Genomic DNA, 18,350 nt, shown 5'->3' with positions numbered 1-18,350 from the left:
TCATAAGTGTACTGCTTATTATTGATCTTAGGATACTATGATTTTTAGACATACACGGCAGTCAGTCGTGACCTATTAAGTACACATTAGTTACATTATCTCAGGTTTTAATTCGTCCTGCAGCACATTATACTTTAACAGCCACTATGAATTTCAGATTCTGACACACAGCTTTAATGGTGTTCATCCGTTTTGGGTCTATGGTGTGGAAAGGGTTAGCTTCTTTACACACTGTTCTAAATATGTAGCATAATACAGCAGGACAATTAACCTCCATGTGCATACATTACATTACATGTTTATAGCTACTACTTTTCAGCGATATGGATGTAATACCTTCAAAGGAAAGCTGGGAGTTGGCACTTTAACCTCACTGTCATATTCTTTATTTATTTTACAAATTATGATATTGGATTTGGTCATTATATAAATGTATTAAACATACGGTTTTAACATCAGAAATGATGATCTTCTTTTGTTTATTGAATTTTTGGTCTACCCTGTACATCTGCACAGGGACTTCAGATGTAATTAAGCTTGTAGCTAATTCTGGTATTGCTAAGAAGCTGTGCAATGGAATGATCTAACAGCACCAATACAAAAAAAAGAATATATTAGTTACTTACATTTGCTGTGATATGTTGGATTATAAAATTGTTACCTGAAACACTCAGTTGAGCTGCTCCACAGTGAAGCAATGTTTTGTCACAGAGGGTGAGGGGGTGTTGTACTGAAGTTTTCTCTAACAAGTGCTTATTCGTGTGGGTGGAACCAAAATAGGTCTTTCAGATCTACACTTGGAGTCTCCGAAATCTGCTTCAGTGTCACTGAAAGAATTTGAATTCTGAATATGCACATTTCCTCAGAGCCCTGGGTCATCTTGTTTGCAATTTATTTAACAGATTGATCCCATTTCTACAGAACTTTTCTTTCTTCTGGCAGTCTTTTTTGCATTGTACTATTTTTATTCTGCAGTTCCATCTTACACATTTGTTCTTGGTGAGATCTCTTACAGCATATTGTTGTCCTTTCTGCAGATGTCTGCTGCCGTTGTTAAACATGAATGTAAAACTGTGGATGGTTAAAATGCAACAGGAAGTCTGATTTTAGCCTCTCTGTGCAGGTGCCCTATGTCAAGGTGGCTCCAGAGGACATTCTGAAGGTTCAGTTCCCTCGCTTCACCACTCTGGACATGAGGCCGACCAACACGGACATCAGCCTGGCTGTGGCCGGCCTTCTCACCTTCTTTAACAGCACCACCTCCTGCCTCATCTGTGCACAGGCTGACTGTGAGTACAGCGTTCACACCTTCACAACAAAACACACCATCACACATGAGGGGGAGAATCTGCCAACAAAGTGCAAACATTTTGTCTAATGTCTGCTATCCTTTAACACATGTAAGCAGACATACGTTTTTCGCACTTGGCTGTGTTCTAACAACAGATGTGTTGCTTATCAACATCTCACCCTGTGTCACGCTCCCCTCTGAAGCAGCTGCTGCACTGCTCAGCTAAAACTGCCTCACATCAACATCCCTGGCTTCTGCATCCAAAATAAATCACATTTATTGCGGGGTTCTTCCTCATTTTCAATGTCATAATGATCCGTAAATTAAATTATATAGCACGTTACATGGTGTCATGTTTATTCTGTCTTATACTTTCCATCTTAATGTCATGTTTGCAAGTCTGTGTACACCTAAGAAACACTGCTGAAACTCCTCTTTAGACTAAAAAGAACCAGGGTTGAGTTTGAAGTTGTATCTACCAGTGATCTGACCGCCTCCCTGTCAAAGGCGCTCATTAGATTCTAAAGATACTAAACTGAATGACCTTAAAAAAAGCTTGAAGATCTCCTTGAGGGAAGTTATTCTCGTAAATAGAGCGGAAGATTAAACCATAGCCCGTTCCCACCCTCTTGTAGTCCAGCAAGCAGTAATTACAACTCCCTAGACAAAGGCACCATGACCCTGAGTGGCACCCGCTAACCTTTTCCCTAATCAGCGCAATGCTTTGAAGAAAGGAAATAGACTTGAGACATCAACCATGTCTCAGATTGCCTGGAGATGGCAATGAGCCACTCTGAACCTCCCGCCTATCTCTATTCATAGTTATTCTGCCTTTCAGCTGCCGCTTTGACTGTTTCCTTTTATTCATAACCTTTAGGACAAAATCTGTCACTCAAAATGACATGAATAAAACCGAAATGTTTGTATTTACGGTCAGTTAAAGTAGATTCATGCTGTTATTTTTGTACCCTCTTTCAATTTATTTGATTAGGAAGAAATTCGTAAATAAATAATTGAATGCACTAAAAGAAAAAAGAAATATATATATATATATATATACATAATTGTAGTTTAAACCGACCTTACTATACAACCCATTTCACTGCAAGGGTAAAATATATCTTTACTTGTTTTTCCTTCTAGGTGTTTCTGTACCTGTCAGTCATTTTTCCAATTCAGGGCAAAGATTCTGTTTCTGTGACATGTATTCCACCGAGAGTTGATTAATACAGCTCCGGCGAGAATAGTAATAACAAGCGAACCTTTTAGGCACCCTTTGACTTTAATATTAGATAGTTTGGGGAAAAGAAACTCATTTTAACATTACTCTTTTTGTTCCCTCTGGGTGGGTGTGCAGGTTGGCGGGGAGGTTCTTATTCTGTGTCCCTGGTCTTTGAGAGTACTGGAAAGGAAATTAAATGAAATAAAAATAAATGAAATGAGGTTAGATCAGAGGCAGATAAAAGACTCTAAGGGGAGTCCAACATGAGAGAGGGGTGGGAGAGGAGAGGACAAGAGAGGATGCTATTTGGCAGATGTGGCAGATGCTATTTGGCAGATGTGGCAGAGGTGAAATGTAGTTGTTTGGGATGAGGAAAGGGAGGAGGCAACCACACTAGAATTATACATTAACGAGAGGGAGACAGTCCAGGAAATGACGTGGCTGTATTGATTGCACTCTCTCATGTGACCCTCGTTCATTCAATAGAAAAGGCATCACATGGCAGCATGCCTGGATTCATGCCTGTGTGTGTGTGTGTGTGTGTGTGTGTGTGTGTGTGTGTGTGTGTGTGTGTGTGTGTGTGTGTGTGTGTGTGTGTGTGTGGTGTGTGTGTGTGTGTGTGTGTGTGTGTGTGTGTGTGTGTGTGTGTGTGTGTGTGTGTGTGTGTGTGTGTGTGTGTGTGTGTGTGTGTGTGTGTGTGTGTGTGTGAAGGTCTGTGTTCAGCCATAGCAACAGCTGAAACCCATTCCACTTTGGCTCCTTCTCTCTCGGCCCCTCCCTGCCAGTTGGTTGGTTGAAAGCCTGTCGGTGGTTTGATTGATTGATTGAAAAGTTTATTAACAGCTAGTATATTGGGTACAGTACAGTACAGCTCAAAACATACAATTGTTAAGGGGATGCAGACCAGAGAAAGACTTTCGTCTTGTTTACATCAGGGTCCCCCATTTCCAATTCATCATGTCATTTAAGACATATAAGACATATTTGACATACAGATGGCTTATTTACAATTTACATACAGGTGGTTTTTTACATACAGATTGCTTGTTTACAATTTTCATTTTAGATTTCGTTCTAATACATCCTAACCGGACATTTAAGACATACCAAGTCTACAGATATACAGTTAGTAACAGAGTCTAAAATGCGAGTATATACATAGATGGGGGGGGGGGAAGCTGTCCATTGAACGACGGGTGGCTCGTCCACATATGCCGGCCTCATTAATCACCATAGGTAGTGACAGCCTAATAGAGCGTGGTCAATACATGAATATTGGGGAGGCAGGAGCGGAGGTGGAGCTGTGTCCAAAGGCACAGTGCACACCAGGACGGACATTAATAAAGCTAACCTCCACTATTGATAGCAGTGTGTGCAGCAGCAGCAGCCGCCGCATTACTGTACATCTGGCTCCGAAAACTCTCCATGTGGTTGAATTTGTTGACCTACTGGGGGGGCCCACATGTTGTGTGGTTGAGGCCTTTGGTTAATGAAAAGAGACACGTGTTAAAGTGCACGCACTGGACTCTGCATGCACACACGTACACTGTGCAAATCACACACATTCCCATGCATGCTGTTTCTGCTCTCACTCACACTGCGCTACATCAGACTACTTTCATTAGTGAGGTGATTGGTGCAGCTGTCAGTAAGCTTAAAGAGAACATCCCTTAAACTCTGAAATGTTGACTGGAACTGCAGTGCAGGTACACAGGATTTATAAGTTCAACAAAACAGTAGGCCACATGCTTGAAGAGCATTTTCTTTTCTCCTTCGATAGGCACAGTTTGAGAGCAAGGTTTGCCATTTCAACTCACTGCATTGCTCCACTGCAGAAAAGTACGCGACAAAACATACTTGGTATCATGGTTTCACTTTAAACTTTTAGTTTTGTATTTAATTATAGATTGTGACGTATAATAATTTGCAATTTTCCATTGCTCATGCTGACCTATGTGTCTACTTTTCTAACTTGTAATCAGTGTTAATCAGGTGGAAGAGACATCTCAATGACTTGTGATCAGCACTGTGTTATTGGTGTTAGGATGACGAGAACATAGTAATTGCAGAGGATGGTCTTAATACTACATAATTACTTTTATAATTGTAATTATGTCGTGGCCACTAATGATCATGATGTGAAAGGCATTGATGTAGGTAATCAAAGTGATAGTGGTGATGGTGCGAGAAGCAGCAGCACTTTGGAGTTTTAAAAAGCTTCTCGTTGAATAGATAAAGGGCAGTTGGCTAACATGCTGATTTTTTTAAATAAAAGTTGTTGACCCATAAAAACTACATTTTAGATGTGTGGAGAGTGGGCAGGGTTTGTGTACATAATTGCAAACATGTTGTATTTCTCTAGACTAAATTGCAACAACTTTTTTCTTGATGTTATTAGAAAAGGGATTGAGGCTGATTCCTCACCAGCATAAATCAAATGTGAACATTTCAATCAAGAGGCATCTCCTGTAAATGATGTACGGTTTTCCATATGATGTATTGTGACTATAACCAGTTTCTACAGAAAATTAGCAAAGTAACATACTAGGTAGAGTATGTTTCCATTCACTACGGTTATGTGGGTATTAGGAATTGGGCGTGTCAAGGTAAACAGCTGGTGGAGCTAATTGCCCAGTCAGGAGCCATTAAACCCTTGGAGAAGGACAAGGCACAACAACAAATTAAAGGAGAGCCAGTCAAAACTAAAACACTGAAAACATTGTCTCCTCTTCTAGCCTTTTAAGTGACATACTTTTCCCACAAAGTTTCATTGCACTGAGCATTTTGCTTTTATAAAAACAACAACCTGTAAAATATGTATGCGTTTTCTTTTGATGTGGGTTTTTCATGGATTTTTTAAACTGCCCTTAAAAACAGGTGTATGAAAACCACTTTGTGTCATACTCGGTTTATATCCAGCATGGAGCTTTCATCCTTACCTGTCCATTTAAGACAAAATAGAAAGCCAGACAAAGTAGTATCCCTTGTGGAACACTCTACATGGGGCAACAAAACATGTGAACCTGAACTCTGCTATCTTTGCCTCATTTTCTCTATATATTACTACACGGTAATATCACCCTCAAGCTGAAATAGCTACAAGAAAAGCTTTTGCAAGGATAAGGTATTTGCACTGCACACATCATTTATATGAATTCTGTTTGCAGAGAAATCAGGAATTATGAGTAACTGCACATTAGATCAGCCCCATCACTGTGTGACAGGTGGATTATTGCCATTATTGATGGTTGTACTTTTATGGTTATTTGGGTTAATAGGAAGGGGAATAAGTTCTGGAATTTGTTTAATGTTTTAACACATGATCTTGCAGACAACATTTTAAAGTGATGCCCAGCCATAAAACTAGGTATTACTCTGTTGAAGGCTAAATGATAAGTCATCATAATGTGTGGCTCTCATCAAAGATTGTGGGACTATATGTATTGCTTCTTCAAGATGGAAGATTTCACTATACTGTACATTATTCAAATACACCATCAAGGAATGCATATTCAGCTGCTTTAATGTATTCTGTTAATGTTTTTTATACTGCTTGTTCCTCTGTGTGTTAACAAACACACAACTTTAATCTATATAAATACCTTGACAGGATTCTCTTTGACATCATGCATTCTCTAGATTCAATTTACACTGGATTACACAAAACTAGGTACCAAATCAAAACTCTGACTCTGAACTTAAGGTTATGATCCTTAAAGATTCACTTAACGCCAGGTCTGACTGGGGTGGACAAAACTGTCCTTGGATGCATCTGCAAGGACCCCAAGTAGCGCTATGAATCTGTTTTTTTGTTTAGTTATCTACATTCCTGCCAGTGAATTCACACTTTTCCACTGATCTTGAGATGGCAGTTACAGTATGTCCAAGAAACACACTAATGAGGCAGCAATGTCAGGAAATACGGCAAGACCTGTTAATATGAAGGTAAACAATACAGGATTTAAAGTGTGGAAAGAACTGGCTTGAATTCAAAATAATTTCGGAAATAGATTCAACTTGTTTCTAAGCCTCAAGGATACAGACAATGCGATTAGGTGCGTAACTCTGAACGTAAACATAACTTAACTGGAGAAGCAGTAAGATCATGTTATTTCCCTGCAAGGTCAAACTTAAGAAAATCTATTTTTTTCGTTCAGCTTCACAGCTCCCCTTTAGATCCTGTGCAGCCAGAACTAAAATGAGCCTTTTCTGTGTGTCCCTTTATTTTAGCAAGAATTTGTGTATGTGCCGTTTGGCAAGTTATATTTAGTAGAAGCTCTAAAGTCTAGTGTCTAATGAACAAGAAACAGCAAGAAGCTAGAGAGAGCGGCTACAGGAGGCAGGCAAGGAGGGCGATTTCAAGCTATTTCAAGCTCATCAAAGTTATACTACAGAGGAAGCCGATCTGACAGGTCGGAGACACAGCCAGGCGAGCAAGGAGCAGCCACGAGTGATGTCTCATGAGTGCACACACACAGGTAGCCAGCTACAGGAAGACAAACACACCCGATGATACACTGCCGTACAGACCAGATGAAAGACAGACAGTAACCGAGACACAATTACAGAAGCCATTAGACATGATTCTGGTGTCTGGGGCAGTACTGTAGCGTGTGTTAATGTGCTGTGGAAAAGCTTAAAAGAGTCAGCTTGATAACTTTAAATTGTTGGACCACAATTGGTTCCCATGTGACAGATGATCTATTCTGCTGTCACCATGGCAAACATCACTGTTAAAAGATGTTGACGCCTAAGTCTAGAGTGTCGTTTTGTTATTTCTTTATAATGGACATTTTAGGTCGAAGCGAAGGTAATGCAAGTCTAGAGTGAAATGCAAGTCCTTCTGTGTAGCGATACGTCCTTCTCATATGACTCTCCTTGCCAATATCTAGAAATGTTATACGAGTGTGATTAGGTCATGGGAGGCCAATTTAACCATCACACATACATGCCATGGCTTATTATATTTCTCTCAGCGACTCATTATTCAGGTTGTATTTTTCTCACACTGACACACCTGACAAGTTTGTCTCCTATATGAATAAATTAGTCCAATAACCTCTCAGAGTCTGCTTATATATGTATGCCGAGTGACTTTTAAAATACAGCTGGGAACGCATTGATTAAGTCGGCAATGCTTTAATTAGGGCAAATACCACTTACCCCCCTCAGAGTCGAGCGGTCTCGTACCATGGGATCGAGTACAAGAGAAGTTGATGAAAACGTCCCTTTGTGTTGATGGCTTCACTATAATTGTAATTAAAAGAAATCAGTGCACGTGTTCTGCATTGTAAATGTATTTATGGATTAATTGCTGTGAAATGTGGTGGAAAACAAACAATAGCTACATTAATTTCTAGTTAGATACATTGTATGCATAGTAAGTGCATACTGCTTTAACAATACCAACCATGTACTTTAAATGCACTTGACTTTCCTTAACTTTTTGACTGTTTTATCTAATATGAAAAAAGCTATACAGTATTATACCTGACTTCATATCCTTGGGAGAGTCTTCACTTTATTTCAAGTAACCCTCTTATGTGTTTTTTTTCTGCGTGTGTCTTACCGGCAGGCTTATTGAACCTGGAGCAGCTCCTCAGGCAGTTCCTCATCTCCAAGGAGACTTTGTCAGTGCGCATGCTTGATGACAGCAACGACCCGACCCCGCTCCTGAAGGAGATACGAGATGACAAGACTGCCACTATTATAGTTGATGCCAACGCCACCATGTCACATATCATTCTGGAACGGGTTAGTATGGTTCACATGATGGCTGTGTTATTTGTGCACTGATAACTTGTCTTTATTCCATGTCTATAGTATTGGCTTTATACAGATCCACATTTATTTAACTTTCATATACCTCAAAAAGTAAAAGTAGCTGAAAACGCCGGTGGCAAAAAGGTTTCAGGGCTAACAATAATTGAATACGGGGAGAGTGATTTCTGTAAGAAGAAGTTGGTTTAGTTTTCATCTGTAAAAGTAAAAGTTTGTATTCCCCAAATAAATAGTGTGCAGTATTTATAAAATACATACTTTTTCACCGCAGTAATCCATTGGCTCTCTTTAATAAGAAGACGGATTACATGGATTTATGGCAGTAGACATTTAAAAGACATAGTTACAGAAAATCTCAGCTCCAAAGTAAAAGCCAGATGAATTGAGTCAAACAAACCTTTCACATCAAATTACATGGTATTAAATCAATTTGTATCCCAATGAATTACCTTCGAAAAGTGAAAATTCTACACAGTTAAGTGGAATGATGTGAATAAGGACAGAATCATAAAGAGGCACTTTTCTCTACTTTCTAATGGTGCAAAGTTTTTAAGTTTACCGCCTGAGAGAAACAAATTGAAATCTTTAGTGAAGATTATTTTTGTGCGTAGCCTAACAATTCGACCTGTATGAGGTAATTGCACATACATATCATTAACGTCACAGTACATTATCAAAACCTCCAACAGTCTAACGTCCACACAAGATGAAGCTCCTCCTGATTGGTGACTTGTGTTTGTAAAAAGCCTTAATGGCATCAATAACGGTGATTGGGCCAGCCGAGGAAGCTAGAGTGTTTGGCAACAGCATATGGCCTCTCTGTGATTAATACATACCTCCATTATTTCTAGAAGACGATGGATGGATGGCTAAAGTGGAGGTGACAGTAACTGCAGACAGAAGGGGGGGTGTTTCTCTCGCTTCTCCTTCTCAGTTATAGACTCACTCTCACAGTAGACCTTAGTCTCCATCTCTCACCTCGATCAAACTCATTCAGGCCGCCATCAGTGGTCATCCAAGTCACCATGGCAACCCTGGGCCACAGAGCGGCGGGAGCCCACAGTGGGATGTCTTTCTTTCTTTATTTCTCTCTTCCTCTGTTCCCATTCTCCGTCTGTCTGTGTCTTCATTATTAGATTAGATTAGATTACTTTATTGTCATTACAAAAATGCAAGCACAGTGTAACGAAATTTAAGGATGGTCTAACCAGAGTGCAAAACAGTCAGTTACATACACAATTATCAGAAGTATGTACCAAAATAAATGATACAAACATAAAGGTAAATAGATGGGAAATGTATAAATAGGAATAAATACACAGATAATAATAAATACAGTGAATACAGAATTGCGCTTCAGCACAGCACACGACAACAACTAGGCAGTATGGGACAGCGTGGGGTTCATTGTCAGCAGTCTGACTGCTGAAGGGAAGAAGCTGTGCGTAGTCCTGTTGGTTCTACCTGGGAGGCTGCGGTAGAGTGTCCCAGAGCGGGTGCCACGTAGGGGGATAAACAGTGTATGGTTGGGGTGGGAAGAGTCTCTGATGATGTTTCGTGCCCTTCGCAGGCACCGCTTTTCATAGACTGAGGCTATGGAGGGGAGTGGCATCTTGATGATGCGTTGTGCGATCTTATCAACATGGAGTGGTTGTCGTTCTCGCTCTTTGCCCGTGAGAAGACTATTTCACTTTGTTTCCTCACACCTCGCTCTTCGTGTGGTCTTGTGCACCCCATCCCTGTGTCTCTCACTCTTTTGTCTCCTATTTGTGTCATGCTGCCTGTCACAACAATCCTGCAGCAGGGTGGTAGAAAGTTGGCAGTCCTGGCTCTCGTTGAGTGCCTAGTTGCCAACCATATCAGATATATATGGCGTATATGCCCTTCTCAGATGGTGATAAGAGTGCTGAGCTGCTCGGGACAGAATCGCCTTTTGTCATGCAAGACATTTCCCATTATGTGTCTGTTTACATCTTGCATCTTACAGTTTCTCACTCTCTGAGGATTTTGCATTCTGAGGGGTTTAGGTCAGCAGTGTTAGCATTCTGAATGTAATCTTGTTTATTCAGCCCTCCACTGCTGTGCACAGCTTTACAAAACCACAGTAGGACTGATAGTGAGCCCAGTATACCGGGGCAGTGCAAACTGCCTGCACTCTGACCAAAAGCTGCAGTAGAACAACAACGAGGAGATCGCAAAGTGGGATGAAAAAATGAAAATAAGCTTATTTTAAATGCAGTGAAAAGAAACCAAAAGGATATTTTTCATCAGCTGCTTGTTTTGGTTGTACTGTGTCTTCTGATGTGGGCAGCAGGTAAATGCGATTTAGGTTATAATGTCATTTTTTCTTTGGACAGTGTTATGGAAATCTAAAAACCCCAATACTGTAGAGTACAAGTCAGAAAACAAATAAATGGTGAATCAGACACAGTTGTCTTTCTGGTGATGTTTATTCGAGGCCTCAAACAAACATCAGATACAATAAAATATAGACACAGGTCTCACAGAGTATAGGATAGTCTGCGCGAGTGTGCGCAGTTTAATATAATAGCAAAGCAATATAAAGGGAGAGTAAAAAGGTGGGGAGGAGAAGAAATCTTCACACGGTCACATTGTTATTAGACACCTGGCCTTGAGCTGTAGAAGTTCTCGTCTGACTTTGTGTGAGTCAACTCAGTAGCCAAAACAGCTCTGTGGCCTTGAAGTAGAGAAGATAGAGGAAAACAGCACAGTAACCAAATGAGAAGCATTTGGTTACTTTGAACATATCAGGATATAATAAAATGTCCACTACAACAGGTAATAAAGACATTAATCACCCAAGTTACAGAAGCTGGGTGTTAGAAATATTACTTCCTGCATAAAGTACTGTTAAACATATGTATCACCTCTGCCATTACCAAGCTTAACTGGCTCTGTGTAACCCTGCAGGGCAGATGCTAAAAACACTAAGCCTGAAGCATAAAAATGTAATCAAATAGTAATCATGCTAGTAATTTTAGCGTGCTAAATATGCTCAAAGGAGAAAGCTTTAAAAAGTCAACATGAGAGGTCCTTCAGAGTTTAATAGTGACATCTGTGTTTGGTTGTTTTTGCCATATAAGATGTGTTTTTCTTCTCTTTGTGTTTTATTATTTATTCTCCCGCCGAACACTTAAGCTGAATATTCAGCAACTGAGTGATGCACACATCGTATGGCATTCAAACACCAACACAGAGGTTACATTTGTGCAGATAACAACCTTGGAATAATGTTAGTCTTTCAACTATTTATTATGGAAATATGTAAATGTCAGTGCAGCGAGTTGTAGAAAAGACACTCTCTGTGAAGCGACGCAGAAGGGACATGAGGATTAATACATGCTCACAAAGGATTCCACCCAGGGTTGAATAATGTATAGTAAAAAATGTTTTGTACAAAGAGGACATTCTTTAAAAAGGCTTTTATATATATATATATATCTCCTTGACATTTATTGATTTGAATCATAATGTGCATCACATCATGATTAAACAGAAGCCTATAGCTCGATTATTTTTTCTCTTTTGTTAATGACTTTAATGAAATTAAACTATGAAAAGTTCACCCTGTCCTTCACAACTGCTCCTCACTGTGACTTTGATTTAATCAAATTGTAAGACGGAGTGTCGAGCAGCATACTAATGCACTTCGGAAATTAATTGCTCCATTGAGAGCCGTCCTCAGATAAGAATGTGCCTTGTCTTATCTAGATGTGGATTTGATCTGTCTGCTGCAGAGTGGAGCTTGAGTTACACTGAATCACTGACCTCTCAACTTCTCTCCCGCCCCTTTATTCTAGACACTCTCTGCTGCTCTTTTGTTCTCCCGCTGCCTGCTCCGTTTCTCTGACTTCCACCATTTTGTTGAAACTACAATCGTCGTATTCCTGTTTTCTGCCTTTTCTATCTCTTACGTTTGCCTTTTATCTCTTACCTCCTGTCCCTCTTGTCTTTTGTTCTGCAGGCATCAGAGCTGGGGATGCTGTCAGTCTACTACACTTACATCTTCACCTCTCTGGTAAGGAAACGGGGGATAGTCTTGATGTCTGGAGGCAATATAGATGTCACACCTGCAGGAGCAGATCAGTAGTCCAATGCTGTGCTCCTGTAGTGTATTAAAATAGTGCACTTTAATTGGTGCTCCTCACTTGAATTATTGATTGAATAGATAGAGTTAGGCAGGCAGGAGCTAAGACAGAGGAATTATAGCTTAGCTTCATTATAGCATAGCTGATTTTCTCCCTCACTGCTTGTGATTTCAAATTAGAGACGTACTGAGTGTGGTGGCTGAAATGGCTCCAGTCACTGATCATTTGCCCCTCGTCAGTTGAAGTGCACTCCTGGCCCCAAAAAATACATAATAATGATTATTGTGATTGCTACTTGTACTATTGTTGTTGTTGCTGCTGCAGTTATTAATCTAATAGTGATTGTGGAAAGCCGGCCAAGCCCCCATGGAATGAGCGATGAGGTCATCGTCCTTAGTCAACATTAATTTCTGTCTAAGAGTTGAGGAAGAGCTCCAAACCTCATTCATCTTCACCTTTCTTCTTCTCTGTCTTTTCTTTTTTTCCGTTTTAGAATCTATCTACTCGTTTTGACTGCAGGTGATTTACTCAGTGTTTGCTGATTTAGCTTGTACTGTAAACGTTTCTTTATTTAGTTTTAATTACTTAGCTACTTAGCATAGTTTCTCGCTAAAGTTAGCCTTGGACCCTTGTAATGTTGGTTCACATTTAGGGGCATTTCTATGTAGTTGTATAGTGCCCATAAACTATTTCTTACTGATATAATCACATTGCATTACATAATGTTGAGAGCACAGCTGCTTTAATCTTCTTGTTAACTGCGGTTAGTCAAAACTAATGTAGCTTGGTAAGCGATGCTTCATAGAGGATGTTGCACATTGCCAACACTGGCAAAGCAGTCAAAAGAGAGAGAGGCAGCTAAATGTTAACTCTGCAAAGTTGATTTCAAAGCATTGGCTGGCCAACAGCTGAATCACTTTGAGTGAAACGCATAGTTCTTAAATGTTATTTTTTTCAAGTTGTAAGTGTTTTTGAGGACAAAGATGTTTTGTTTTTCAGGCAAGGGCACTGTTATGAACCGAGACACAGGACACAGGACCCAAAAGCAGGACTCGAAGACAGTTGTCCAAAAATAGAATGTTGTTTAATAACAAAACTAAATCGTACTTTCAAAAAATAGAAAGTAGTTATACCAAAAAAACTAAGTTGTACATCAAAACAAAACTCACTTGGCAAAAAGTCTAAATCTCAAAATAAGTGTCAGGAGTCAAAAGGCCCAGGTTCTCACGACATGAAACATAACGAACTGACAAGGGAACAAAGAAACACAAGGGCTATTTATAGGTGAGGAGGATGGGCACAGGTGAAAACTATCAGGGCAGGGCCAAGCCATCTCAAGGGCGGGAAATACACAAAGGCAGGAAATGTGGGATCTGGAATGAGAGGGAAGGATTACTTTCAAAATAAAAACAGGAAGTGACAAGATCAAAACACAAGACTAGAGTAAAAAACATAACTTGACCTAACATAACTGTCGAGTCACAACAGGCAACATGTTTCCTTAATTAATTGTGGGTACTACAGAAATGTGCTGCCAAAAGTACATCAACTACAACTTTTAGTTTGGCTGCATTTAGAATCAAAAGGTTTGTAGCTTGCTATTCTCTGCAACTTTCCAAAGGCATTGCATGGCAGCTAATAGTATATTTTATTATATATATAATATATATATTATTACTTTGAATAGTGTTTTACATTTTTTTATATAATCTACTGTGCCTTCATCAGAGTGCAGAGTGGTGACAGAGACGTTTGAAATTAGTCACTGCTGCTAAAAATGTCTGCGCTCGTCCATGCTTGAAATGAAAGGGATTGACCCCAAACTTCAGAGTAATGGTGTTAAGGAACATAGATGCTAAGGGATCAGTGGGAGTTATTGTAAGATCATAAAGATATGAGCCTGGAGAAAATGTTATGCAATAGTAAACTTACTAGATAGTGGCTCCCTAATGGAAATTAATGAGGTTCGCACCACTTTACTCTAATAGCACTGTAGAGATGATTCATATCAAGCTGATTTATGACTCATTAAGAGTGGGCTGCTGCCATGTTTTCCTCTGCAGCCCTTAATATAGTCACTTTCTCCTATTTTATCTTTCTTTAACCTGCTTGTCTTTGTTCTTCCGTGTATATAACTATAGGTTACTTACGTAACCCCAGTTCTCAGAGTAACATGAAGTGAGATGTCTCACTAAGGGGATGCGCCTCAACGCGTATGCAAACAGAAGCATCAATCTCATTACGCCAATCCTGATTGGCTGGTGATCTTGACGTCTACGTCAGGGAATCCACCCACCCTTTAAGTAGCTTGCGCTACGTCGCAGCGTCATTCAAACACCTCTTCTCGCTTCGCCTTAGCAAGAAGGGCCGTCTGGTGAGACATCTCACTTCATGTTACTCTGAGAACTGGGGTTACGTAAGTAACCTATAGTTCTCATTCATAACACTCCGTTCGATGTCTCACTATGGGATATTGAAACTCCCGTATTGCTAGACATGCTTATCTCGAAAATCACCAAAACAACCAGCACTTAACAGGTAGAACCCTGTCTCAACACGGGGCCCAGCACTGCGCAGGCCATACTTGGAGCAGAGACATCTAGCCTGTAAAAGCGGACAAAAGTGAGCGGTGAGGACCAGCTCGCTGCTGCACAAATGTCTTGGATGGAAACACCCTTGAACAAAGCCCAGGATGTAGCCAGTCCACGAGTAGAATGAGCACGTAGGCCCGTTGGTGCCTGCAAACCCTGACTCGTATAGGCCAGAGCAATAGCTTCCACAATCCAGTGGGAGAGCCGTTGCCTGGTAACGGGCTTGCCCTTATGAGGGTTAGCCCAGGATACAAAGAGTTGGTCATTGCATCGAAACTCTTTTGACCTGTCCATATAGGTGCGTAAAGCACGGACTGGGCACAGCAAATTCGGCCGCTGTTCCTCAGAGGAACACAGTGGCGGAGGAAATGCCTTAATGTCAATGGGGGTACATGAGCCAACCACCTTAGGTACAAAGGCAGGGTTGGGCTTCAGCAACACTCTCGTTTGCCCAGGGGCAAACTGGGTGCATGAAGGATGTACAGAGAGCGCATGAATGTCACTGACTCGCTTGGCAGATGCCAGAGCCAATAACAACACTGTTTTCAGTGACAGGTGTTTCATGTCAGCTTCTTCCAGGGGTTCAAATGGAGGACGAGTGAGCCCATCTAAAACCACTGCCAAGTCCCATAAGGGCACCAGTGACCTGGAAACAGGGAGGAGCCTGCGAGCCCCTTTCATAAAACGGCAGACCAAGGGATGTTGGCTAGCCGTCTTTCCCTCAAAGCCCACATGGCATGCAGCAATAGCAGCCAGGTACACTTTGATCATAGAGAAAGCTCTGTGTTTATCAATCAGGTCCTGTAGAAATGATAGAATCACCCCGACAGGACATTGAAAAGAGATGTGTTCTTTTAGAAGGCACCACTCCTCAAACACCCTCCACTTACAGTCATAGAGGGACCTGGTGGAGGAAGCTATTGCACTCTGAATAGTGTTTATCACCTTCTGAGGGAGTCCCACTGTATTCAGGTTATACCACTCACGGAGGCCCATAGTGCCAAGCGCTCTGGGTGTGGGTGAAAAATCGCCCCCCCCCCCGCCTGAGACAGTATGTCCCTGTGTAGCGGGAGTTGCCACGGCTGCCCGCACAGCAACTGATATATCTCCGCCAGCCAGTACATTACAGGCCAGTGTGGAGCTATTAGGATCAGTGTGTGGCGTTGTTCTCTCACTCTGGCCAGAGTTGGGGGTATCAAAGCCAGGGGTGGGAACGCGTACAGAAGGGCCGGAGGCCAAACGTGCGCGAGCGCGTCTACGCCTAACGGTGCGTTTAAATCGCGCATTGAAAAGAACAGCTGACATTGAGCGTTTTCTTTTGATGCGAACAGATCCACCGCGGCCCGGCCGTAACGCACCCACAGCTGACTCACAATTATTGGATGTAGAGTCCAGTCTGCATATAGTGGTGCACCTCTGGACAGCAGATCTGCCCCGAGGTTCATCACTCCTGGTACGTGCGTCGCTCTCAGAGAGAGGAGACGTCCGCAGCTCCATAAGATCAGTTTGCGTGCCAGCATGTTTAACTGGAGAGAACGCAAACCCCCTTGGCGGTTTATATACGATATTGTGGTCGTGTTGTCTGTCCTCACGAGGACATGATGTCCTCTGAGAAAAGGCAGAAAGCGTTTCAGGGTGAGGAACACCGCTAAAAGCTCCAGATAATTTATGTGTGACCATTGGAGGTCTCTGCTCCAGAGACCTCTCACAGGTCGACCTTCGTATATACCCCCCCAGCCCGTCAGACATGCGTCTGTGGTGACCACCTTCCGCGATAGGACAGCACCCATAGGCACGCCCGTACTAGAAAAGTCGGGTGCAGCCAGTGGCGCAGTGCCATTACGCATTTCATAGTGACCATCACTCTCCGCGCGCCATGACGCACGGGGTCCAGTCTGAGGGCAGCTACCCAGCGCTGAAACTCCCTCATGTGTAAGCGTCCCAGTCGTACCACCAGGATGGCTGACGCCATGAGCCCCAGTAACCGCAGACATGATCTGAAGAGAACATATTTGCGTGGCTGGAAATGAGCGAGGCAAGCCCTGAAGGCTTTCACTCTCTCTGCTGACAGGCGGGGTGTAAAGGGCACCGAATTCAGGCGTAGGCCCAGGAAGAGTACAGTCTGGGCTGGGGACAACATGCTCTTTTCTGTGTTTATTACGAAACCCAGGTCGAGCAGGTGTTTTACGAGGACATTTGTCTGCGTAATAGCCTCTTGCTCCGACTGTGCGAGAAGGAGCCAATCGTCCAGATAAGTTGCCAGGCGAATACCCTGTTGTCTTAACGAGGCTATCACGGCTTCCGTACACCGTACAAACACTCGTGGGCTGAGAGACAGACCGAAGGGAAGTACTCTGTACTTGTAACAGCGAATGCAGAATGCCCGAAAAGTGAGCGGGGATGACAGCGAATTGGAGTCTGTAACCCTGTGTTATTGTCTTGAACACCCAAGCAGAATCTGTGAGCATCCTCCACTTTTCGCTTCTCAAAGTGAGTGGAGATGTCACATCCCTGTCGTCTGCCCTCTGTGTCTTTATTTGTTGTGTTATGGGGCCCTCTAGTGTCTGAACACGGTGGTACCCCAGGTTGACAACCCCGGTCGACACTGCGCATGCGCGTGGCGGTGATGCCTTCACAGCCCCGTCCATCGTCCGCCTTCTGAGAGAGGTAGCAGCCACTCTTAGAAGGGGGTAGATGTCAGACTGTTTATTGTTTTTATTGTCTTTCTTTTCATTTGTATTGACTGCACCCTTGGCTTTAAGCCTGGAAACGACGGTGGAAAAATGATTTATTAAAAGACAATATTGATGACATGTGTTTGTGTGACTTAAACGAGCAGCGGAGCTTGCTGTCGTTGATGTTAAGTCCATTTCCCTCACGGCGCGAACTTGAGGATGACGTTCTGACATCACTCGAGGCGGCGGGAAGATGGGGGCATGGTTGCCCCCCGGAAACACATGAGCATCTAACACTGGAACGTGTTCTGGAGCTGGAGAACAGGGAACTTCCAGCTCTTTTATCGAGGAGAGGAGAGGAGGCTGTCAGGCCGCCCTCTTCTTCTTCTTCGTCTGGTGGCTGAAAGTCTGGGCCGGCTGTGCCTGAGCGGCTGCTGCCGGAACCGGAGACTTTCTTGGCCAGCCAGTCCTCGCCTTGTGTCTGGGCTGGAGATCCGGGGCGGGCTGTGGCCTCTGCTGTTTCGGGATCTTGAAACGGACAGGACGTGAGGCAGCCTGAGCGAAGGACTGCCGCGGGCCGTTGAAGGCGGCGGCTGGACCCTTCGGGGAAGACAAAGCTGGAGAGCCTCATCCTCCTTCTTTTTGGATTCACATCGCTGCTGCATCGAAGCTAGAGCGGAG

The 18,350-nt window shown here is 42.5% G+C and overlaps 1 protein-coding gene across 4 annotated transcripts in view; it reads left to right on the top strand.

Moving 5' to 3' along the window:
- Positions 1 to 18,350, top strand: part of grik4 (glutamate receptor, ionotropic, kainate 4) — a 329,869-nt gene that overhangs the window by 229,137 nt on the left and 82,382 nt on the right. For all 4 annotated transcript variants that reach the window (XM_034225443.1, XM_034225444.1, XM_034225442.1 and 1 more), the window contains 3 exons: positions 1,124 to 1,289; positions 8,089 to 8,267; positions 12,280 to 12,333. In XM_034225443.1, coding sequence (XP_034081334.1) covers positions 1,124 to 1,289; positions 8,089 to 8,267; positions 12,280 to 12,333 — 399 coding nt within the window. The remainder of the gene's footprint in view (positions 1 to 1,123; positions 1,290 to 8,088; positions 8,268 to 12,279; positions 12,334 to 18,350) is intronic.

This window comes from Gymnodraco acuticeps, unplaced genomic scaffold (genome assembly GCF_902827175.1).
Source record: "Gymnodraco acuticeps unplaced genomic scaffold, fGymAcu1.1, whole genome shotgun sequence".
NCBI lineage: Eukaryota > Metazoa > Chordata > Actinopteri > Perciformes > Bathydraconidae > Gymnodraco > Gymnodraco acuticeps.
The sequence above is the reverse complement of the archived record's forward strand: the minus strand, read 5'-3'. Positions and strand labels throughout refer to the sequence as shown.